Source organism: Delphinapterus leucas, chromosome 16, assembly GCF_059928025.1.
Source record: "Delphinapterus leucas isolate spDelLeu-1000000601 "Yukka" chromosome 16, BTC_Dleu_Yukka2, whole genome shotgun sequence".
NCBI classification, from domain to species: domain Eukaryota; kingdom Metazoa; phylum Chordata; class Mammalia; order Artiodactyla; family Monodontidae; genus Delphinapterus; species Delphinapterus leucas.
Window position 1 is genome coordinate 77,959,859 of NC_143144.1, and position 24,891 is coordinate 77,984,749.

The 24,891-nt window shown below is 48.9% G+C and overlaps 1 protein-coding gene across 1 annotated transcript in view; it reads left to right on the forward strand.

The window, feature by feature from the left end:
- The first annotated feature begins 17,535 nt into the window (after nt 1–17,535).
- The window catches only part of HTRA1 (HtrA serine peptidase 1), a 57,133-nt gene continuing 49,777 nt past the window's right edge, over nt 17,536–24,891 (forward strand). The window contains exon 1 of the mRNA XM_022568541.3: nt 17,536–18,109. Within this exon, the coding sequence (XP_022424249.1) occupies nt 17,551–18,109 (559 nt within the window). The 5' untranslated portion in view covers nt 17,536–17,550. The remainder of the gene's footprint in view (nt 18,110–24,891) is intronic.

A 24,891-nucleotide genomic window follows, 5' to 3' on the forward strand; every position in this document is an offset into this window, starting at 1 on the left:
CTCCCACTTTACAGGTTTGGAAATAAAAGTCAGTTGTTTAAAATCACACTAGGTTTACAATCCAATCTTTTTTATTTCAAGGTCTGGGCTCTTAACCATTATGGTACTGCTGCCTCAGTAGAAGTCTTGAAAATCATTCTTTGTTTATATTGTACTATCTCCAAATTATTAAATGAGTTGAATTTTCATTCAATCTATTTTCAGTATTTTTCAGAACCATAATATTTTAAATGATATTCTTTACACATGCATTTAAATTTAACATTTGAGAATCGATAGTAGATAAATATCCTGATCGTAACCTCCCTGAGAGGTTTTTAGCCCTGACTTTTGACATGTAAATGAATAAGGTTATCAGAATAAGGATTTAAAAATAGCTTTATTTTAGGTTGCCAGATTCTGGAATTGGAAGGAGTTGCAGAAACTGGTTATACACTGGGTATAGGGTAAGAGTGAGGTGTTTTTCCATGTGAAGAAACTTTTGACCTTCTGATGAGGTCTTGGGCCAAATGGGTGTCCAGTGTTACAATATGCAGTGCACAGGAAACCTAAGAAAAAGATGACACCCGCAAGGAATTTGCTAAAAGAAATATGAAGTGTAATATGTGATCAAATCAGTCATGGAAAACTACACATCCAGAGACTGAGATGGTAATGGTGGAGTGGGTAATAAGAGAAGCATAGTGATGGAGGGGATTTGGAAAGGTCCCAGAAGAGAAAAAGGTCCTTATAAGTAAAAGCTATGTGACATGACAATAAATTTGGAAATGATGATTTGCAATTTGAAGTATCCAAATTCGTGCATAAAATTTAAATTGTTCTCTTGAAGTTTCATTGCCTCTTTCTCCCTTCGAAATGAGAGTACTTTTACCTGTCATACTGGTTTTCTTCAGCATTGGTCGGCATTGGGGCAGGAGAGAAAGAGTGGGTGGGAAATGTGGGGATCTTTCCATGATTTAGGAACTTAACCACATCAAAACTCACTTTTGCCTGGCTTTGGTACCTTCACGATGTGGACTTAATCTCTTCCCTGTGGAACCTTATTATTTCCAAATAGAGGCCATTGGTCCCAGTGACATCTTTTCCTTTGTGACTTTCATATGCATTGTGCTCCTTGTCATGGTTCATGTTACCACTCATGTTACCCTTTCTTCTCACTCTCCTTTCGCCTGTCTGTATTTCCAAAGTGGAAGATTCCCTAATGGATTAGAAATGGCGAGTGAAGGGAAGTGATGCTTCAAGGATAACGGCAAGTTTTTTGGCCTGGACAACTGGAAGAACAGAGAGCCCTTGAGCTGAGGTGGCAAAGGTTGCAGGTAGAGCAGGTTGGAGGGCAAAGGTTGCAATTGCAGTATTGAGTGTGATGGCTTGAGATGCCTATTAGATACCAAGGAGAAAGGTCAGGAAGGCTGTTGGATATACAAATCTGGAATTGAGAGCAATCTTTATTGGAGATAAAAATTGGGGAGCCTTCAACATACTAGGTGCTATTCAAAGCTATGAGACTGGATTATAGAGATGAAGAAAGGAGAAAAGAGGACCAAGGAACGGACAGCGTGCTCCAACATTAAGAGCTCAGGAGAGGAGCTGGCAGTGGAAAATGAGAAGTTGTGACTACAAGTCAATTGGAAGCAAAGGACAGAAAATGAGTCAAGGAGGAGGGGCTCAGATGTGTCAAACGATGCTCACAGGTCTAGTAAGAGGCCGACTGAGAAATGACTGCTCGGTTTGGCAGTGTGGAGGCCATTGGAAATCTTAATAGGAGCAGTTTTGGTGGAGTGGACCAAACAGAACTATTGTGAGTTTTGCTGTAACAGGAGCAGAGAAATGGGATGGTTGCTGGTAACCAAAGCGGATTCAAGAATTTTTTGTTGTTTTTTTAAGATAGAAGAAATAGTGGCCTTTCGTTGATGGGATGACCCAATAGCAAAAGGAGGATTGATGATGTAGGAGGTGGGGAGACTTGTTGGAACCAAGTCCGGGAGGAGATGAGATGGAATCTAGCACACCAGTAGAGGGCTTGGCTTTATTCAATGTGTCGGTGTTCTGTGGTGGGAGGGCAGAGTAAGTGGGTGCATGTGGAGGGAAGGAGTCTCTGAAAGTCTGCTTGCCTCAGTCTCAGCAACTTAGGAGACAATCCTCAACGGTGAGATGGGGAAGACGGTATTAGAGGTTTGAGGAGAGAGTAGAAAGTGTGAATTGTCTCGGACTGTGGAAAAGGAATGGACTACGGAACTAGAGGACATCCTGGCAACACTTGAGCTCTGTGATCATGAATTACCGTCTTAAATAACAGGCAACTGCAGTCATTTTTGTCATGCTCCTGACTTTAGTGGAAAGGCCTCTAGTGGTTCCCATTGAAGGGCATGGTGCTGGCTTTTGGGCTGAGGTGGGAATATTTTATCAGGTTAAAGAAGTATTCAACTATTCATATTTTATTGAGGTTTTTTTTTAAATGAAGGGTAGTTGAATTTTATCAAATATCTTCAATATCTGTGGAAATAATCTTGTTTCCCTCCTTAGATCAATTAATTTGGTGGATAACATTAATCCATTTCCTAATATCTATCATTACATTTCAGGAATAAGTACCATTTGGTCAGGATGCATTATTTTGTTTTATTTTATTTTATTATTATTTTTTTGCAGTACGCGGGCCTCTCACTGTTGTAGCCTCTCCCGTTGCGGAGCACAGGCTCCGGACCCGCAGGCTCAGCGGCCATGGCTCACGGGCCCAGCCGCTCCGCGGCATGTGGGATCTTCCCGGACCGGGGCACGAACCCGTGTCCCCTGCATCGGCAGGTGGACTCTCAACCACTGCGCCACCAGGGAAGCCCAGGATGCATTATTTAAAAATGTACTGCTTGATTCTGTTTGCTATAACTTTATTTGGGTTTTTCGGCATAAATACAAGTGATACTGGTTTGTATTTTTCTTCTGTGTGGATCTAGTCTTTGTAGACTTTGTGGTGTTATACCTAGCTTCGTGGAAAGATCTTGGAAGATTTTCTTCTTTTAAGCTGTTTTGGAACAGCTGAAAAAGACTTGGAATTATTCCTCTAAAGAGTTGGTGAACTTTCCCTGTGAAACCTGTTGGACCTGTTTTGCGGGGCTACATTTGACAACTTACTTCCTCATGTCCTCTATGAAAATTGATGCGCTTAGGTTTTCTATCTTTTCTGGAATCAGTTTTTTTTTTAATTAAAAAAATTATTTACGTATGTATATATTTATTTCTTCATTTATTTACTTTTGGCTGCGTTGGGTCTTCGTTGCTCTGCGCGGGCTTTCTCTCTAGTTGTGGCGAGCGGGGGCTACTCTATGTTGTGGTGCGCGGGCTCTAGGTGCATGGGCTTCAGTAGTTGTGGCGTGTGGGCTCAGTAGTTGTGGCGCACGGCCTTAGTTACTCCATGGCATGTGGGATCTTCCCGGACCAGGGCCTGAACCTGTGTCCCGTGCATTGGCAGGATGATTCTTAACCACTGCGCCACCAGGGAAGTCCCTGGACTCAGTTTCAATAAATTGTATTCCTAGAAAAGTATACATTCTAAGTTTTCAAATGTATGTGCGTGGGGCTGAGCAAAACACACTGTGCAAGAACTCACTTTGTCTTCAACTCAAATGAACTAACATGAACACTTTGTTTATATGGCAAGTTGTGATATCTGATTTTTACTTGGCACCAAGATGATTACAAACACAAACATGGGCACCAGAATAAAGTGCTGCAATTCAGGTATAAGGAGGCCATCTAAATCAAAGGTATGGGTCGTCTAAAAATTAAAATTCAAGTGTGACATATATAATTTATCATAAAGAATCAGTGATCCCAGGAGAACAAGTCTGGGTTTCCCATTTGAGAAACAGTCTCCTTATGGAAAGTGTTTAAACTTCTTAGCTCCAGGCGCTTACATTTCCACCTTCTCACACAGTGCTTCTTGTATATCCTACGTGCCAGTTGCAGGGAACCATTCTTTGTTTCCTGATTTTCCTACCTCCCTGTCATTATTCGCGCTGGTCCTTCTGCCTGAGTGCCACTTTCCTGATCCCTTGTGCTGTTTAATCCCACTCATCCTTCCATTTCTGCTAAGATGCAACTTCCTCCTTGAGATGTTGGACTTGCTTTCTCAGCTTCCCCACAACACAAGCCACGATGGCCCCAAAATACCTGATGCCCTCTCCCTTCCTGTGCCAACATTCAACTCAGTTAATTGGAACTGGAATGCATTTTAAGATTTTGTGCTTGAACTCTGGGCTGATTGTAATAGCTTCTTCTCTCACCGCTGCAGTCTTTTCAAAAAGCCAATGACTTCAAAATTTGAAAGAGATTAGAAAATGGAGACAGCCTCAGTCTAGCGGTTTGTTGATTAGATTGGCCCAAAAGAGAAGTACATAAGAGAGAAAACAGAATTTAAACAGACCCTGGTCGTGTTGGCCGCTCTGTGAAAGTACTGCGAGAACGCGTGGTTTCAGCAGAGTCACTCACAGCTGTTGGAGGTCCAGGGTCCCTTTCACGCGCATCACATTCAATTTCACATTGAAGTTTGGAGCGCCCACAACTGCCCCATTGCTCTTCTGAGCCTGCAGTGGGAGAAAGTAAATTCTAATTCCCGAAAGCAGTGGCTCTCAAAGTGTGGTCCGGAGACCAACAGTGTCACCGTCATCCGAGAACTTGTTAGACGTGCAAGTTATCGGGCCCCTCCCCAGTCCTACTGAACCAGAGCCTCTGGGGATGGGACCAGCAATCTGTTTTAACGCCTCTAAGTGATTCCGGTGCCCATAAAGTCTGAGACCCGCTGCCCTAAAGCATCCATTGCGTGTCGTGAATTCTCTCCTAGGCATCTCCTTAGGAGAGCTGAGAAAGTGGTCACCCGTATCACCATCTGTGTTCTGGGGTTCAGTTGAGGAACCCCACTGAGAAAGGCTGTCTGCATCCACCTGCTTTGAGAGATTACACTCAGATAAGAATAAAAAGTTTTCTGTATTTGATATCTTCTATAGAGACAGAACTTTATCAGGAATCTGGGAAAGGTGCTTGTACCATTTAACCCTGAGCCTCCCGGCAATGGAAGAAGCAGGTGTTGAGATCTGTAAGTCTGTTGTCTGACGCAAAGACGCATGTCACCTTTACTCAGCCAGAGAACCTTTCTGGCATTGAATATTCAGAAGCTTCTGTTGTATGGATGTGTTACAAGGGACACTGAGTAAGATGGGATCAACGTCCTTAACACTAGCCCAGGAGTCCGTCCAGTTTTCTCTAAGCTGTTAGTATTAAAAATCTATTTCTTCCGACTGACTTGAAATAAGACTTTTATGAGTGTCTTAGTCAGCTTGGGCTGCTACGACAGAATACCTTAGGCTGAGTGGCTTATAAACCACAGAAATGTCTTTCTCACCATTCTGGAGGCTGAGAAGTCCAGGATCAAGCTGTTCCGACGTCTAGTGAGCACGCTTTTTCTGGTTCTAGGCAGCTGCCTTCTCGTTCTGTCCTCATGTGGCGGAGGGGCAAGGGAGCTCTCGGGAGTCTCTGATGGGGTGAGAGTGGAGCCCTCATGGCCTTATCACCTTGCCAAGGCCCTACCTCCCAGTACAATCACCTTGGGGGTTAGGTTTCAAGATATGAATCTGGGGGGAGACACAGACATTCAGGTTATAGCACTCAGGCAGTAATCACTCAGAGTGGAGTCCATTTCTGAACTTCTTATAACCTGAATATGGATATTTCTCTGCCAGAATCATACAATATGAGTAATTGTAGTTAACAATATATTTTAATATCATAGAAATGTTTTTCTATTCAATTTTTGAAACTCTGAATCTTTATCTTGGAGTTCCAAAATATCTTACTTTTTAAAAATTGGAATTACGTCGTTTGTAGTTTTGTGAGGTGCTCCTGTTACAACTGAGATGTGATAGTAGCTGTGTTAGGTGACTCTGTGGGCAGGGGGGTCTCCCCACTGGGGATCTTCCTGGTAGCTGTTTGCATTTGGGGGAAGGAGATTTGCGGAGAGGAGGCCACGTGCGTGGTGGGAGAGGATGGCTGGGTGGAGGCTCTGAACACAGAGAAGGTTGTGAGTAACATGCCTTTGGAGATAGGATGATAAGAAGTGCCCCTGCTTTAGGACCAGCTGGCAGAGTGGGCACAGAGAAGGGTGTTCCCCCCAGTTCTGTGGAACCCGGTGTGGACACAAGCCACAAAACTGACATCTGCCAGGCCATTGGTCACTTCAGTTGGTGAGGTGCTGAGGGCTGGCTCAGGAGAGTCAACTGTTGAATTTTGGGGAATCATGCAAGCTGGTTGTCAAACAGCCATTATTGAAAATTAGACATAAACTTACAATTACATAAATTACATTAGGAACAAAGGTAATAAAAAAACTCAAAACTCATCACTTCCTAGTTGTTTTACTGCATCTAACTATTACCCATGCTCTAGGGGTTATTTACATCTACTGGACCTGGGTGGTTGATGGACTGTGTGATGCTGTGCGCCCTGCCTCTCCTTCCAATTCCGTGTTCAGTGATGTTATATTGGCAGTGTGACGTGCCCACAGGGGGAGCATTTACACCACAGAAATTGGCAAATTGGAAGTTACAAATTAAGGCCTGATTTATTCTTTTACTGATTGTCTAAATGAGGGGTTGGCAACTTGTTCTGTAAAGGGCCAGATAGTAAACGTTTTAGGCTCTGCAGGCCATAGGGTCCCTGGACTCTTTATTTTTACTTTTCAAATTTAGGTCTATGATCCACTTTGAATTAATTACAGTTGATGTCTGTATGGGACCTATGTTCATTTCCCCCCCCCCATATGAATAGCCAATTAATCCAGCACCATTTATTGAAAAGACCCTATTTAATTGCAGTTGTGCCTTTGTGAAATCAGGTGACTTTTGTCTGTATGAGTCTGACTTGGACTCCTTCCTGTTCCATTGATCTATACTTTCATCCATATGCCAATACCCAGCTGTCCTGATTATTGTTAAATTATGTTGTGATTCCCAAACACCATCTTCAAGGGTATCCTGGGAGTTGCCACCTCTATAGAGTTTGCAAGGCCATTTCCTTGTGCCAGGACACAGAGAACTGGCCCCTAGGGATGGGGACAGTGAAACAGGGAAAACAGAAAGGGAGTGGATAAGCCACGTCCAGATACCAAAAGAGCTTATCTAAAGACTTCAAGGTTTTTTGTTTTTTAAAGATGTATAGGTATCTTGGTGGATTGAAAAACACATAGAAAAGCATCCTCATTTTAAAATGTCAGAAAATATAGATTTGGAACAATCTGTAATCTTTTTGTATTCATTCGGTGCTAAGCACTTGGTACACACTCTACCATGTGCCCAACGAATAGAAGGCAGTCATGGATGGAGCAAATGCTGAGCTCAGAGGAGGGGAGAGGTGGGTGTGAAGTGCCTAAGGGACTAGGAGTGACCCCAGGAAGGAGCACAGCCCAGGGTTAAGGGGCCCTAGGAGAGGGGGCCTTGGCTTTAAGGAGAGCACGACTGGGGAGGTTGCCCCCTAACAGGGCTTTGGCTTTCTTGACCTTTCCTTCCTTCATTTTAATACTCTCTCCCCTAGTATTAATGGTTAGTGCAAAAAATAAAAAGCAGCAGAAACTATCACCCATCACCCATCACCCCTCTACGCAGAATGAACCACTGTTAACACTCAGGTTTTGTTCCTTCCAGGTTTAAGTCTGATGATCATTTTTTTAAACAATCAGGAGCAAACAGCACGCACAGTTTTATATCCTGCATTTCTTGTTCGGTGTATAAGTAACCCCTGGGTCTTTCTCCTGTTTCCTCTCGGATCTCAAGCCAGGGAAATTGGGCCGTTAGTGGAGGATTTCCTGAAATCTCTTTGAATGATCACAGGGGTTGGGCTCAGTCTTCCTGAAATTGAGGGTTCTGGTTTTTTCTCCCTCCACTCCTATCAAGCTACAGGTCTTCACGTCAGGAAGGCTAGTGTAAACGCAAGAGACTGAGTTTCCAGTCTGATTTCTAAAAGTGGTGGTTCTTCCTTTTTTTTTTTTTTTTAAAGGAATAGAGAGTCAATTTAATAACTGGGTGCTAGGCACTGAGATAGGCTTGAGCACCCAGAAACTGTCCCTAAGAAGCTACGAAGTGGAGTCCAGCAGGAGAGAGAGAGGCAAGTGTCCATGGTGTGCGGTGATTCTATGGAAGGATGGAGAAGGGCTGTGGCTGTGAGCCCAGTGGAAAAGTACCTCGGCCGTGACTCATCACGGATAACGTGCTGCTGGTGCCCCACCGTCACCATCCGGGAGTACTGACAGTGACAGCAGAGGTCATATCAAAAACGGAACCAAGCTGAAGGGAAGAAAGTAAATGAAAATCAAGATGAAAATGTATTACTTCAATGCAATTCCTGGCTTCTGCTGCAAGCGAGCATCTCTAACTCAGCCAGTGTGCAACTTGTGTCTGCTCTGTGGCTGGCACCGTCTCGCTCAATGGGCAGGCCAGGTGGCTGGTCCAGGCAGCTCCCAGCCTGCTGAAGCTGTAGGGGGGTGGCATGGGGTGAGCCATCCAAGCATAGTTTGGTTGACTAAATAAGGGCTGTGGATTAGACAAATGGAATTCCCAGTGCCACCGAATTTGGAATCTCTAAGGACATTACCCTGGTTATAGAATAACTGGATGGTTTAAACATGTGTTCACATAGCATCACTACATAGGAACAGCCTGTGGTTCTCAGCCCGGCTGCCCATTGCAGTCCCTGGAGAGCCCTGAAAACTAGACACAAGGGATGCTCAACCACACCCCCTAGAGGGGTATGTATGTATGTATGTATGTATGTATGTATGTATTTATTTATTTATTTTTGCGGTACGCGGGCCTCTCACTGTTGTGGCCTCTCCCGTTGCGGAGCAACAGGCTCCGGACGCGCAGGCTCAGCGGCCATGGCTCACGGGCCCAGCCGCTCCGCGGCATGTGGGGTCTTCCCGGACCGGGGCACGAACCCGTGTCCCCTGCATCGGCAGGCGGACTCTCAACCACTGCGCCACCAGGGAAGCCCTCACCTGGCTTTTTGATTCTAGTCACCCTACTGAATGTGAAGTGGCATCTCATTATGGTGTTGATTTGTTGATGACCAACAATGTTGAGAATTTTTCACGGGCTTGCTGGTGCTTATTGTTTTTCCTTAAAAATTGTTTTTTTTGGAAATAATTTTAGGTTTAGAGAAAAATTGCAAAAATAGGACAAAACTCTTATTTACCCTTAGCCCAGATTCCCCAAGTGTTAACCACATGTGCTTAATCATTCTCTATCTCTGAAACATTTAAGACTAAGTTGCAGACATGAAGGTTCGTTACTTCTAAATATTTCAGTGTGTATTTTCTTAAAACAAAACAAAACACAAACAAAAAACAACTTTCCCTTTTGCAACCACAGTAAAATGATCGAAATCAGCACAGACTCAATACTATCGGTTACTGAATTTATCCAACTTTTGCCAAATTCCTGGGTACCAGCATTTTTTTTTTAAAGCTCCCCAGGTGATTCTATTGGACAACAGGGATCTCTGTCACCTCCTCTCGCCGAGGAGGACCATTAAAGCCAGGGAGGAGAATGTCCTCCCTCAGGTCATTAATGATTTAGGAAAGAGTTTTCATGGTACCCATCCTCTGGGGCACCTTTGTGTGACTTGGGAAAAGACCCCTCTCCCAGAGCTGACCCAGGTGGGCAGCCGGCTGGCGAGTAGACAGCATTACACCCCCTGCACCTAGCACACGGAGCCTTCTCCATCCAGGACTGGCTGTAGCCACGGAGGAGGGGGTGGGGGGGAGAGGCCCGCCTCCTGAGGGCCTGGGACAGCCAGTCTGTTCTGCTTAGTTGGATGTGTACCCTTCATTTCCGCCCTTGGCGAGTCTGCGCTTGACATTTGAGAGGGGAGGAGAGAGTGACTGCAGGCAGAGCGGCAGACTCTTTCTTTGTGGCACAACGTGAGCCCAGCTGCTAAAATCCTAGCTGAACTCTATTTACCATACGCTCTTCTCTCCTGCCAGAACCCTCCCTCTACTTCCCTATCCCTCAGGCCCGCTTCCATCCTGGTCCTGGTGGTCTTTCTAACACACAAATCTGACCACATCCCATTCCTGATTAAAACCCCATCCCTAGATGAAGCCTGAGTTCCTCCATCCTCAATAAATGGGAGCAGTGGCCGTCTCTGCTCTGCTCTTCCCTGCCTTTGTTTAAGGTCTACAAAACAGAAACTCCCAGGGTGTGGAGCTCAGCTATCTGAGTCTTTAGCAGCCGTCCAGGAGCTTCTGATGCACGCTCAGGTTTGAGACCCCCTGGCCTAGTAGCTATGGTCACAGGGAGGTCCAGGCAGGACCAGCCCTTCTCTGGTTCAAGTTTCTCAAAGCACACGTTCTTTACAGCTGGTGAATCAAGAATATTGACAAATATTTCCAATGAACATGTTCTGTGCCAGACAAAGGAAACAGGAAAGATGGCGTGGGTGGGAGAATGTGACTGGGTGACGGGAATCCCAAAGCCCGTGGAAGGCCATCTGGGCGGCCCCTTGAGCTGGTGGCAGCCTTATCTTGGGGGGTTATACTGAGGGGAGCAGAGACCTCAGCTGTCAGCGACTTCTGGTCCAGGTTTTTAGAGTAGACATGGAGAAAGCTGCATAATTCTTTTATATTCTCACAGCTTTACACATCTCATGGTTCCCATTGATTTAAGGATTAAAAAAAAAAAAACTAAAAGAAAAAACACTTGGCGGTATATGTAAGAAAACAATTCAAGTTTGTAGAAGAAGAATCTGGGCCTTCTAGGTCAAGTTGGTTTAAACTTTGATTTCTAAGCACCTTAGAGATCCTATTGATAAATAAACTTAGTGAATGCTTTTTAATGCTTATAGAACTTCGGCACTTTGAGGATACTTTAGTGTCTATATAACTAGATGGTGAGATAACTCAAAGGTTGAAGTACCCCCTCCCTTTTAAAAAGTCTTTTTACGAGTACCTTTAAAATTCTGTCTCATAATTTCCTTGAGTCAAAGTTGAACAATCTTTCCTAAAAGACAGCATGTTCTATATGTGAACTTTTTCCCATATAGGTGAAGGGGTCACATATGGTTCACATATGGGTGAAAGGGGTCAAAACGTACAAACTTCCAGCTATAAGATAAATAAGTCCTGGGGATGTAATGTACAGCATGGTGTCTACAGTTAATAGTATTGTATTACATATTTGAAAGTTGCTAAGAGAACAAATCTTAAAAGTTCTTATCACAGGAAAAAATTTTTGTAACTATCCATGAGGATGGACAGATGTTAACTGCACTTACTGTGGCCATCGGTTCATAACATATACAAATACCGAATCATTATGTTGTACACCTGAAACTAATGTAATGTTATATGCAATAACACCTCAGTAAAAATGCATGCCTCCAAACCAATGCCTGTTTGCACTAATACGTGCAAATGAACAGACACACAATGAACCATCAGAATGATTGAGAGTGGGATGGAGGTGGAGAGATGGATAGGTGAGTAAAGGAGAATAAATAAATACAGAAAACAAGAGAGGGGCCTTGAATGGAAAAATATAAAAAGTATGATTTACTCAATCCTGTGCACCCGAGGTCCAAAATAAATATATCCGTAAAAATATGAAATATCCTTAAAAAGACTACACATTCTAGAAAAACCTCTTAAATGTTAAAAGATATTTTCTTAAAAAACAAACAAAAAACCCTTTTCTGAAGGCAGGTTGGTTTTTTTTTCCAGTAAGTGCTTTTTCCAACTGATTTTTGAATGACATTTTCTAGGGTTCATTTTGTGACTAACCCAAGGGGGTAGCAGGATGCTCCCTTCTCTACCTAAAGATGACATCATCAAACCACCACCAACAGGGTTTGCATTTCAGTTTGTTTTCTGTGACGTGGTGCTGGTTTGTGTTGACTCATCCAAACTCCTTAGTAAGGCATATGAACTTCCACAGTCTTGCCCCAAGCTCCCTTCCCATGCTTATTTCCTACCTGTCTAGACAAAATGGGCTCCTCGCTGCTCTTTTTTTTTTTTTTTTTTTTGCGGTACGCGGGCCTCTCACTGTTGTGGCCTCTCCCGTTGCGGAGCACAGGCTCCGGACACGCAGGCTCAGCGGCCACGGCTCATGGGCCCAGCCGCTCCGCGGCACGTGGGATCTTCCCCAACCGGGGCACGAACCCGTGTCCCCTGCATCGGCAGGCGGACTCTCAACCACTGCGCCACCAAGGAAGCCCCTCGTTGCTCTTTAAACAGCCTTGTCTTGGTTCTGTGCCTTTAGACATACTTCTTGTGCCTACTTTCAAATGTCACTTCCTCCATGAAGCATTTTCCAATGTGGCCAGGAGAGTTAATCACACACAACTGGGAGGAGACAGAGTGACCTGGGTACCAAATCTCACCTCTAACACGCACGACCTCGATAAGTTACTGGATTTTTCCAAGTCTCAGTTTCCTTATTTCAAAAGCAAGGTTGTGATAATAATACCTACATTACAGGGCTGTTGTCAAGCTTGTATATTCAAACTGCTGGGAACCTGCTGGTGCTCAATAAATGCTTGTTCCCTTCCTCTCCTCAAAAAGAAAAAAAAAGAAAAAACGCGAACAACCTTGCCTAAAAGGTGGCATGCTCTACATGTGACCTTGTTCAGCTTTTCATGCAGCTCCTGAATAACAGAAAATCGACAAGCTGTCATTCATTACAATTTGGTGCCTGCCTGTGGGTCTATTTGAAATTGTGTCTGTCTGATATTTGGTCATTGAGAGTGGAAAAAACTGGTCACGCACCTTGCACTTTTAGTTTTCTAAAGCAAATATACTGGAACGAGCTAATTAGTGCAAACGTGGACCGTTGGTCTTCTGCAGTTGATTTAGGCGACAGGTTAGTCTAAATTAATGAAAGGTCTGAATTAGAGATCTTGAGGGCTTGAAAGGAAACAGAGCAATAGCCAGGTCTGGGATTGCTTTCTACGGGGGGTCCTTCTTTAATTAATAGCCGTGAATGTTTTGTGGCTTGATATCAGAAATCCTAATATTCCTAAAGTGCTTCAGAAGTTCTCCAGAATATTTTAGACATCCATACCGTTTGCACTATTTCTGAAGGAGGGGTTTGCACTGAAGAAGTCGTAGCTGAAATGAATTAACTGTTACAAAGCTAATGGAATCTCTTTGCTTCTTATCCTATTGGGTTATGCTAACTGCATCTTCAATGTAATTCAAAGTTCTCCTTCACCTAAAATCGAATAATGTATCTATAGTTTTAAATGTATGTTACCGAACCCACTTTTTTTTTTTCAGTCTAGCATCCATACTGCAGCAGGGTGATTTTGCCAAAACACAGCTCCTTAAAAGCCTAGTGGAACTTATCAGCATCAGTGTAAGCCCAACTTCCTTAGGCGGACAGCTGGAGCCCTTCTCAACCTGGCCCCCTACTCCAGCTGCCTCTCCTGCCCACGGGGACCCCTTTCCTGCCTGTAGCCACACTAGAATTTTCCCAACTAGGCGCACTCGTAATATCACATCCCCTCCCACCCCCGTGGACAATGTGCTTCCTGCTGTTCCCCGTCCCTCAAGATGGAGCTCTGTTAGCACCTTTGTAACGCCCCAATTTTCCCCTCACGGAAGTCCTTCAACCCCCCTGCATTTGTTTTCTTGTCCTTCTCTCTCCTGAGTAACAGGCACTAGTTTCCTGCGCCTCACGGAGTGCGTTCACGTGGCTGTTTACACTTAGATGAATTAAAATGAAAGACGAGTAAAGTTCAGTTCCTCACTGGCACTTGCCACATTTCAAAAGCTCAGCAGCCACGTTTAGTTGGTGGCGACCTTCTGGGGCAGCACAAGTAGAGAGAGCCTCTCCATCACGGCAGGAAATTCTGGACTTTGAGCTCCTGCGGGGCACATCTCCGGTGGGCAGTAGAATGGCCACCACATGGCAGATGCTCAGGAAGTTTCTCCTGAACCAAACCAAACCGATCGGACGTGAGACTGTCTTCAGAGAAGCAGGACCAGGGTGTGCCTGTTGTCACAGGAGGTCACCACCTTCTGACGGTGGGGTGGTGGGAGGTGATGGGAGCGTGCCTGGTACTCAGAGGGAAGGGAGCCCAAACCAGCTCAGAGGTGGCTTGTGCCAGCCAGGGTTCTGTTACTACAGAGAGAATGAGAGTGGGCGCTATGGGGGAATAACTCAGGATACCTGCCGCCCTGGGACCACAGGGCAGCCTGGTTTGAGGGCATTTTGGGGGAGAGCATGGGGCATGAAGTGTGGGCTTCACGTGACTGTGACTGAGAGACCAGGAAGTTAGGGGGTAGGGGACTGACAAGACTTTAGGAAGAGTCAAAAGTACTACCACTGCTCCCTAGCTTCTGGTCCTGTGGATGAGGAGAGGCAATAGGGCTCTCAGCACTCTGGGTCCTTCATGCACTTGGGAGACCCCGTGGGAGATTTTTCTCCTTCGGAGAAGCACAGCCATGGTTCCACTTCAGAAGCCCCATTTCCAAACCCAGGCTTTGGCAGCCATGGTGTTTCATTGTTCATTCTTCATGAATAGGCTTGACTTTGTTCAAAATGAAAGCTTACATGCTGCAGATCTGGCCTGCAGAGGGGATGGCAGGGAACTCGCCTGTGTGGCTTCAGAGCTGCCCCCTTTTCTCTGGAAAAATCCTCTCTAGGAATCTATGCCAAGACCTGGTGAGTGAGAAATGACTTTTCATGATGTATTCAAAAAATGCATCTTTTAAGAAACTGTCTTTATAAGTGACAGCAGAGGAGGAAGAAATAAAAGAGAGAAAGAGTAACCCTTTCAGTTCAAAAGCATTATTTCTAGATGTGGAGATGCTGGGACAAAGGGAAGGTCAATGCTGGGCCCCTGAGGCCAGGTTTCACCTGATTTATTCTGTGTTCTTCCACACGTGCCCTCTCGTGGACACACATGGCACACACACAACACCCTCCCAAGTGGACGGTTCAGGGCCCCCATAATCCTTTCAGTGGGACTTTAATTTTCTAACTCAGAGTCTGTGGACTTGTTGGGGCCCCTGGATCAAGCTGTCCCCTTGGCGATTCGCGTTATCCTCAGAGCAGGGGGGTGACCGTGATGCGATCACGGTCTTTCTAAAACCTTGGGCATTTCCAATTCTGCTTCTCAGGTTCTGCTCGGTCTTCCATTCCTCCCTCAGTTGACTCCTCCACCAGCATGGCTTCCAACAGCAGGGAGGTGCTTTCTTCCTTCCCTAGTAGTACAGCCCTGTGGCCTATGTGGCTTGCATTGCTGATCGTCACAGTCACAAACACCTCTTCTATGTTGTGAACCATCACAGGAGTGGTTCCATTGCCAAAAACGCTCTTAGGTTAGTTACCCCAGGGAGACCCGTTGTCACGGCCATTTTCCTGGTGAAGGTCCCTGAGGTCCTTAAGCGATTTACAGAAAGCACAGAATTAAGGGCTAGAAGTGGGATTTTGAATCCAAGCCCATCAGATGACATGGCTCCTGCCTGCTTCACTAGGTCACACTAACACACTGGAGGGGAGGAAGGGCGCTTCAGGTAGAGGGGAGAGCACGAGCAAAGGCAGAGAAACCTTCAACAGGAAGGTATGTTCCAGAAAATGCAAGTTATTCAACTCTGGGGGAGCAAAGTGTGTGTGGTAGGGGGACGGAGTGGAGAACGGGGTGCGAGCGTGATGAGGACCCAGTGGGACCCTCAGAGACTTATTCTCTGACAAGAAGGGAGCTCGGATAAGTTGTGGTCATGTTTTGTTTTGAATCATCTAGTTCACTCTGCAGTCTGGTCACTTGGCTGGAGGGTGGAGGATGGGAACTTGCAGGCACAGACCGTTTAGAAGGTGCTCTGGCTCCATCACTCTTAACTTGCGGTGTGACCTGGGGAGTCACTTACCCTTTCTGGCCTTCAGTTTTCTCATCTGTAAAATACAAGTATTGGATGAAAAGGAGTTTTCACCAATTTATCCACTACCGCAGGCCCTGTTTATCTCATCTGCTCACTGGCCTGCAGTGGGGAGAGTCTTTTTATTTCCTGATGGACTTTGCTAATTATTCCTCTCCTGCACCCCGCCCAACCCCTTTTTGGGTAATCACAGCCAGCCAGGCACTCAGGGCCTCTAATCAGCAGAGGTATCACCCTCCTTTGGTATCCAGGGCTGAGTGAATTCTGAGTGAAGGCCTCCGTTCCCACAAGAAGGAGGTTCTGGTTTTAGGAAATACTGCCATGGGGTCTAGGGACACAGGCTGGAGACCAAGACATCTTTGTCATGCCCCGGGTTCCTGGACCTCCTGCTTCCGGGCTCTTGGTCCCAGGGACCCCTCTGGACCCTGGACGCTAACATGCCTCACATTTGGGAGGTGCTTGGAGCGGAGGTTACACATATTTGGATTTTACGTTTAAACTATTTTTGTTGGAAAAGTACCGCGTGCCCAAGGGAACAACCCAAACACAGAAGAATAGTGAAAAGTCGCTAAGCCCCGCTAAGGCCGGTCATCTCAGGCCCGTACCCACCTGCCCTTGGGAGCCTCTGCCCGGCTGGCCGGGCCCAGGGCTGCGTGAGCCCGCCTCTTACAGGGTCCTCCGGCTCAAGCTCTGCCCACCTGCCGGCCTGGCACCGCCAGGGCACGGGGACCCACCTCAGGGTCGTCCCTGCTCCTCCTGACGACGCCTAGACTGGCGTCTGTCCCAAATGGCTCACCGAAGACTCTCAAGTGGAAGATCAAAGGCGAGTTCTTTTATTTAATAACAACGTTTTGAGAGAATCACGCATGTGGTGAAAAATTCAAACAGTACAAAGCCTCTCTCCCACCCAAGACTCCCCCCACCCCGCGCGTTAGCAGCTTCTCGCTTCTCCTTCAGGAGCTATTCTGTGCATGTACAAGCACGCATCCTGCCCATAACAACTTTTGAAAAGAATCTGACTCGAACGATTATATTCTAATTACTTATGCTCTTTGCTTTTTTCACTTAACCGTGGATCTGGGCGCTGGCTTTCTGCCAGCCCCGCGGGCCCCGCCTTCTTCGTAGGGCTGCACAGGGTCCACGGTCCCGGTCGCGCGTGCCGAGCACAGGGGTCAGTTCCAGAGTGGTGCTCGTCCTCCTCCTCTAGAGCGCGTGACCGGGGCAGGCGGTGCCACCGCCCGGGGTCTGGGCAACGGCCCCTCCCGCGGCCGGGGCGGGTCCCCAGCTCTGCAATTTGCGGGAACTTTCCCGGGCGCTCGCGCGCCGGCCAACCGCAGGTTCCCCCGTGCAGAGCCTCTTTTTAGTTTTAAGGTCGCGAATCGCGGCGAGGGAAGCCGCAAGAGGCGGATACATGGGAAGCGGAGACCGGGAAACGGGGCCCCGCGAGCCGGCGGGCCCACCCGCGAGCCGCCCCGCCCGCGCCCACGAGCTCCGCCGTGCCCCGGCGCGCCCGCCCTGCCCCCGCCGCGGGCGGTCCCCGGTCCAGCAGCCCGCCCGCCCTCCCGCCATCCGGCCGGCCCCCCTCCCGGGCGCAGTGCCCGTCCCCAAGGCAGCTCGTCACCGCCGCGAGGCCAATGGGCTGGGCCGCGCGGCCGCGCGCGCTCGCGCCCGCTGGCCCTGAGTCCCTCCCGCTCTCTCCCCGGCGCCGCACTTCTGCCCTCGCTCAACCGGCCGCCGCCGTCGGAGCCGCCATGCAGCCCCCGCGCGCCCCGTTCCTCCCGCCGCTGCTGCTGCTGCTGCTGCTGCTCGCGGCGCCAGGCGCAGCCGGGTGTCCCGAGCGCTGCGAGCCCGCGCGCTGCGCTCCGCCGCCGGCACACTGCGAGGGCGGCCGTGTCCGCGACGCGTGCGGCTGCTGCGAGGTGTGCGGCGCGCCCGAGGGGGCCGAGTGCGGCCTGCAGGAGGGCCCGTGCGGCGAAGGGCTGCAGTGCGTGGTGCCCTTCGGCGTGCCCGCCTCGGCCACGGTGCGGCGGCGCGCGCAGGCCGGCCTCTGCGTGTGCACCAGCAGCGAGCCGGTGTGCGGCAGCGACGCCACTACCTACGCCAACCTGTGCCGGCTGCGCGCCGCCAGCCGCCGCTCTGAGAGGCTGCACCGGCCGCCGGTCATCGTCCTGCAGCGCGGCGCCTGCGGCCAAGGTACCTGCGCTCCGGGGAGCTCCCCGCTCTCCGCCTCCCGGCCCCGACCTGCCCCCGCGGGACGGACGGGCCGGCAGAGGGGCAGCGAAGCTTGGCGGGGTATTCCGGGCGCCCACTGGCCGGGAGAGGCGGGCACCCGCCCCGGCGGGGGCAGCGTTGCGCGGGGTCTGTCGGAACCGAGCTTTGCGCCTAGCCCAGGGTCTGTTCCGCGCGCGGCGGGTCCTGGACGTGCTCTGTCCAGAAGCCCGGAGCCAGGGTGACGGGGCATCCCGCCCGCTGGCCGGCTGCTGGGTGCCCCGCGGGGAGCCACACCGCGCCAGGGCCTGGGGGACAAACAAGACAGGAATGTGGGCATAAAGAGAGTTGAGAAGTTCGGGGCTGAAAAAAGTGCCGTGTGCTGCGTGAGCCTGAGGCTTTGGGACCGGGTCTAATTTCCGTAGCTTTCCCTTCTTTCTCTGCATCCGCCCCCCCCCGCCCTTTAAAATTAACCATGCATTCATTTTTATTTCGGATACTGTCGTTGAAAACATTGCCTTTTTATTCGAAAGGGACGGTGTTGCCCGTCAGGCTCCCCAGTTTCCCCGGGTGACCTCTCCGCCCCCCCCCCACTCGCCGCCCTGGCCAGGCACCAGTTTAGGCGGTGCAGCGGCGTTGCTGCCGCCTTGCTTCCCGTGTTTTGAGCCAACTCTACAAAAATGAAAGTGGTTCTTTTTGAACAAGCTGAATGTAGTTTTGGATCACAAAATATGCAGACGTAGAGGTGAGGGGAGAGGGTTAGGGATGAGGGAGAAGGGTACCCTCTCCCTCCTTAAGCATCTTTTCTCTATCAGCAAGACCCATCCTGGCAGAGGAGGTGGTGATGGGGCAAAGGGTGGAGCAATCGTCTAACTCTCTCGCGGGACCTTCCAGAGGGATGCTTCTCGTCGCCAGTCAGAGAGACCATGTGGAAAAACAATACGGAGTTCAGCTACGGCCAATCCAGCGGTGTGGGGACGGGCCAGCCCTGCTTGGCAGTGCACTTGGTTGCAGCCACACGGTGCCTCTTCACCGCGGGCAGTGCGTGGAAAGGGAAAGAGGGGAGCCCAGCGCAAGGGGCTGCTCTAGGTTTTCTTTGTAGGAAAACCGTCCAGCACTAGGGCCTCCACAGGTTGGCCGACACAGAGAGGAAGGTGCCAGAGCAGTGTAGGTGAAACGGAGATTGTGTGTTCTGCCAGCACGGGAGCTGGGAGCCAGCCTCCGCGCTCAGGAAACAGCCTAATTAGAGGGTGGAGGAGCGATATTCCCGAGAGAAGTGAACCTGCAGAGTCTGAGGTATGGGCATGACAACGCGTGCGTATTGAGTGCCCACTCTGTGCCCCAGTCCGTGTGCCTGGTGTGTTACACGTGTGACTGCACTCGGCCTTCACAGCCTCGAGAGGAGGGAGCCTTTGCTGTCATTCCCATTTTACAGGTGGGGGAACTGAGGTTGAACTGCTTGCCCAAGGCCACTCAGCTGGAATTTGAACCCGGACAGCCTTACTCAGAAGCAACCCAGTGTTTAACCCCAAGCCTGGGGAAGGGAGGTCAGGCTGGGTAAAGGAAGTTTGGGGAGGGCCCGAAGTGCATCCCACGTGGAGTGCAGGGGTCAGGCTGAGCCAGGTATTGCTTGGTGAATAGATTGGCGTGGCTGGGGATGCTTGGGGTGGGGGGCATCAGGGGTGACCCAGGCTGGTGGTGCAGAGCCCCAGGGCCAAAGTGTTCTCAGATGTTCTTGAGCCAGGGCAGCTCAAAACAAAAAAACAATAACCAAAAAAACCTGGGTAGGACAAAGCTAGCAGTAGAATGCCAAACACGCCAGGGCACGGAGTTCGGGCTAGTGCAATCAGTAGTTTGGGTGTGAGGTGATGACTGACTATAAAAAAAGCACATTTTGTGTTTTTGTCAAAAACAAGCTAGCTGTTACTGTTTGTAGTCGAGCTGCACGGGGTCCTGAGTAACTGGCAGTATTCAAGCACCGAATTTATTGCCAGTGAGGTGGAGTCACTGAGTAAGTTTCAGGTCATTAATAGTCAGCGTGTGTGTGGAGGGAAACAGGTCCTCTTCCACTGGCTGTCAGGCCCACAGCGGGCTCCCAGGAGAAGCCAGCAAGGGGGCAGCCACGGAAGGATGAGCGTGGTGGCCCAGAAAGGAGGGAGAGACAGAGGGCGCAGAGCTGTTTTCCTCTGTCCTTCTTTCTTTCTGCAAATATTTACTGAGCTCTACGGTGCATCTGGCACTGTGTGTGTGTGTGTGTGTGTGTGTGTGTGTGTGTGTGTGTGTCTGCCTGGCACATAGGAGGCACCTGGCAGATGCGTGGGGGGATGTTGAATGAATAAATGAAGGAAGGAAGAAACCAGAGATGCTGGAGATACACGGCCACCCAGTCTTTCCTCAACGGAAGGTTTCACTTTTGCCGCCCTTCTCCCCCCATCTAGCATTCCGCCCTTGACTTCCTGGAGGTACCTCTGAGGACAGGAGCCTGGGAGCCAAGACTTCATTCAGTCGAAGCCCTGCCCACAAGCAGGTCACCTGACGTCATTGTTAAATGCTGTGCGTTGGCCGCCCGCTCCAGCTGTGAGCCTTGGCAGGAGCACTTTTAGCTGGAGTGCCCCTGCGAGGCCTTTTGGAGGAGGCGCTGTCGTACGGGAGGCCTGGAGTTGGAGCGAGCGTGCGAGGACGAGGGGAAGGATCGGCTCCCCGATTCACGAGATCGCGAAGAGGGTTTGTCTGGAGCGGAGAGCGAGGGCAAGGGAGGTAGGACAGGCTGGCGAGCAGCATTTGGGAGCCACAGTGGATCTTTGGATGGCGGAATGTGCCACCATTCGAAAGAAAGCACTTTTATTTGTAAGCTGTTTCACAAAGACTCCAGAGGGGGTCTCTAATCATGGTTCTGGAAATGAAGGCAAACCATCTATTTCAGAAATCAATGCTGCTGTCAGGGTTTGGATGGGAAAGTGTCCAGTTATACCAGAGATCAAAAGAGCTGTCATCTTCCACCAGGGGCAGTTTGGATTAGCTTCAAGCAAAAACTCTATACTGGTCAGGGGATTACGAAAAAAGAAAGGAATTGCAATTACTAATAGTCTGATAATAAGGGCTAACATATACTTCGTGCTTATTCTGTGCCAGGCCTGCGTTAACCCATTTGATCCTCCTAGCAACCCTATAAGGGGCGTGCTCTAATCCTCCCCAGGTTACAGCTGGGAGACAGAGTCACAGAACATTACCTTGCCCAGGACTTGAACCCGTGCATCTGGTCCACAGCCCATTCATAAGCACTCCGTGCTGTTGACAGAGAAACCGAGATTACAAGCCAACCCCAGCTAAGCCGAAGCTAATAGCTGGAATAAACAGAGCTCCAGATGGCCATGGCCTTGAGATGAAACAGAAACAAAGGACACGTCACAGTTCTCGCTCCGCAGGCACGGGAGTCTGAGGACATGGTTGCCCCCAGTTGCCATCAAGGCAGCCCTTGCTGAAAAAAAAAGCCAAAAAGCAGAAGCAGCTGTAGCAGAGATGCATCCGAACCAGAGCCCCAGGCCCCAAACTGCTCTTGGGCAGAGAAAGGCTCCTCCGGATTCCCAGACACTGCAAAAAACTAGCCAGGATGTGTAGCAGATTTCTGCCAAAAAAAGGACAGGAAGCCAGAAAAGAGGCCTGAAAAAGACTCCTCAAGCATCAGAAGCCTAGTCCTTTTCTCCTCCTAGTACACTCTCCAGGAAAGCGACCCGCCCCACCCAAAAAAGCCCCAGCAGCCCCGAGCCCAGAGGTCTCCAAGCCCAGGAACTCCTCGTCCTGGTCTCACCCCAGGCCTGACAAAGGAGGGCTTCTGAAGGTGCAGGCATTCCTGGCGAAGAACCACCACTGGCTTAGATGTCTTTTGAATAGTTTATAAGGCTTTGCTCACTCTGGTTGGTTATCTTCTTTTGTTCTCAGTTGGTTTTGCTAAAGAGTTAAAATATTAGGGTTTCATAAAATTAGTAAGCCAAGTGTATAGAAGCCAAGCGTCTGAGTAACTTCGTTCCATCCGGAGGAGGTGTAAATAGATTGCATTAGCACTTAAAATAACTGCATTCAGTAAGTGATTATGGCGGGGACCATGAGCTAACTGTGGTCAGACGTCCGACGGCCTCGGGACTGCAGGGCTGGATCCTGAGTCCATTTGGAGTTGTGTGATCCTGGACGCCGTTCCGTGCCTTGGATTGAGAAATCAGACTTTCCATGAGCTTATATTTCAAGTGAATAAATAGTGATGGTAAGGCTTAATTTGAAGAAGAAATCAAGCTTGGCAGTGGGTGAGGGTTCCTTGGAAGGCCAGCTGGGGTGGAGGGACTGACAGGCTGAGACTGCCTCTGACCCTGCCTAGGCTGTTACCTGACCAGGTGACCGGCCCCCGAACCTTCAGAGCCTCAACAGTGAGGGGATTGGACCAGGTGATCTCTGAGGGCTCTTCCAGCTGGAATGGTGTGTGATTCTTGTAAGAGAACTAGTCTCTGAAGAATTGTGGTAACCTCATCCTTGTTTTAAAGCCTGGGCTGGCTTCTTTAAGAGTTATTTCTTTTTCTTAAGTTATTGATGGTTAAAGCCAGGGTTCGAGTTGAATGCCTGTGGCCCACTTGGGTCTGGTTGCCTCGTACTGCAGCTTTGTGCTGCCTGCTGCGAGTCCCCAGATGACCACTGTGGTGACATGCCCAGCCCCAGGAGGTGAGCTCCATTGAACCTGGTGGCCCTTGCTGTTTCCCAGGGGCTCCGAGGCTGGGCTGCATGTGTCCTCTGGAGTGAGATCCCTCCTGAGCCCTTTCTCCTTCCTTCCCCATCTTCTCTGCCGTTAACAAAACGAGAGAAAATTAATGTCAGCAGAGAAAATGAGAAGTGTAGCCATCCCAAATGGCTCCCATTGAAGAGGCATGTCTGTTGCCGCTGGAAGGGCAGAGTTCAGCTTTTGGAATTAGTGACATGAGTTCTATTTCTAAGTTCATTCAGAGCGTTTATTGAACACCTTCTGTGTACTTAGAAGGTCCAGATAGAAGGAATCAGAGGTGAGAAAGGCTGGGTAGCCCGTGATCTCAAGAAGTTCTTAGTAGGTCATATCACACCCGGCTTAAGGAGTCAGATCACCACTTTGTAAAGGGATGACTTCTCGTATGTGACTTAAACTCTCTAAGTTTCAGTAAAATCATTATAAAAATAATGGTGCCCACATACCTATGTCGTAGGATTGCTGAAAGACGGAAACGCCTCATTATGTGAACTTGGTGCTTAGAACTGTGCCCAGTGCACTACTGGAACTGGATCAGTGTTAGCTGTAATAATAATTAGCATCACCATCATCAGCACCGTCAAGGAGTCCGCTCAGTAGAGGAAGCGCTATAGTGATGTCTCCCTGGGGATAAGGTGCGTGAGGGGCTTAAAGAAGGCGTCACAGAGAAGGAGGGTGATGCGGGACCTGTGTCCTGGAGGCTGACTTGGGGTTTGCCAACAAATATGTTAGAAAAGCTTCTCTGGGCAGAGAGACTCAGACACCACGTTGCCTGTCGTCACCCTCTGAAACCCCCAGGCGTTGTCCTACCATCTGAGAAGTGTGTGACTTCTCTTGAATGAAGAGCTGCATGCCTGGAATGCCTGGGATTTTACAAATGTCATCTCATTAACCCTCCTTAGAGTATGTGACGCGCAGGAGAGAGCATGCATAGCAGCCCCAAGACCTTCCTGAATGATGCTTAGTTTGTTTTCCATGCTTTGGGAATTCCTCACGAGGAAAGATTTGTCACATCTTAAGGAAAAAAACAAAGTTTGGGAGCCCACAGATACCCTATTATTTTCGATTCTTAGGACAAATTGTCAAGTCAGTGTGTTCTGTAAAAGCAGTCCTCCACAGCGTCATGTGACAGCAGCTGGTCCCTCACCAGGAGATAATCATGCTTCCTCGGGCACATGGTGGTTTCAGAGGGCGTATTGTTGTGGCTGGAATTTTCAATAATTTTCAAATTTGAATAAGCCCTGTCTTAATGAGTCAGAGCCTTGTGCAATATTTTCAAACCTCAGGAAGCATCTTTTTCATTAGTTGTGCAATCAGATCTCAAGGAGAAGACGATAGGCCTGTCTGCCTGATAAACTGTTTTATTTTATTTTATTTTTTAATTTTTTTCTGAGAGTTTGGTGAGATTTGTGGTAGACTTCCCTTTCACATAGGTGGCGGGCGAGATTTTACTAGATCATCCAACAGTTGAGTCATCTCACACCCCAGGACTAGGAGCGCTGTCTCTTTGGTGCCAGTATTCCAAGCGGCATCCCTGCTCAGTGGGGATGGATGGACACGGAGGGTTCTGCCAGTTGGGGTTGTCCCGGCCGATGGCTGCCAACTGGATACAGAGGAGGGAAGGCTCAACGTTCAGCAGTCACGTCTGCTTTTCTCTGGCAGAGGGTGAGCTAGCCTGGGGGACGGGGGGACGGGGACAGTGTTCTCCAGGACAGCCAGGTGGTAGGAAACATCAGTGGGCAGAACAGTGACCAGAAGAGCTACCACCACTGGGTGCTTTCTGGGAGCTGGGCACTGTGCTCTTTGTGTTATGGGCCAAACTCGTGCTTCCCTCACCGTCACCCAGGGAGGGAGGGGCATCGTTCCGTTCTCCAGCTGGGAAGAGATGAGGCTCCAAGAAGTGACTGATAATTGTCCAAGGCTACCCAGTAGAGGGAGGTAGAGCCAGGATTTGAACCCAAGTCTGCCTCTCTCCCAGATTATTCTTGAGATGTCTTTGACTCAG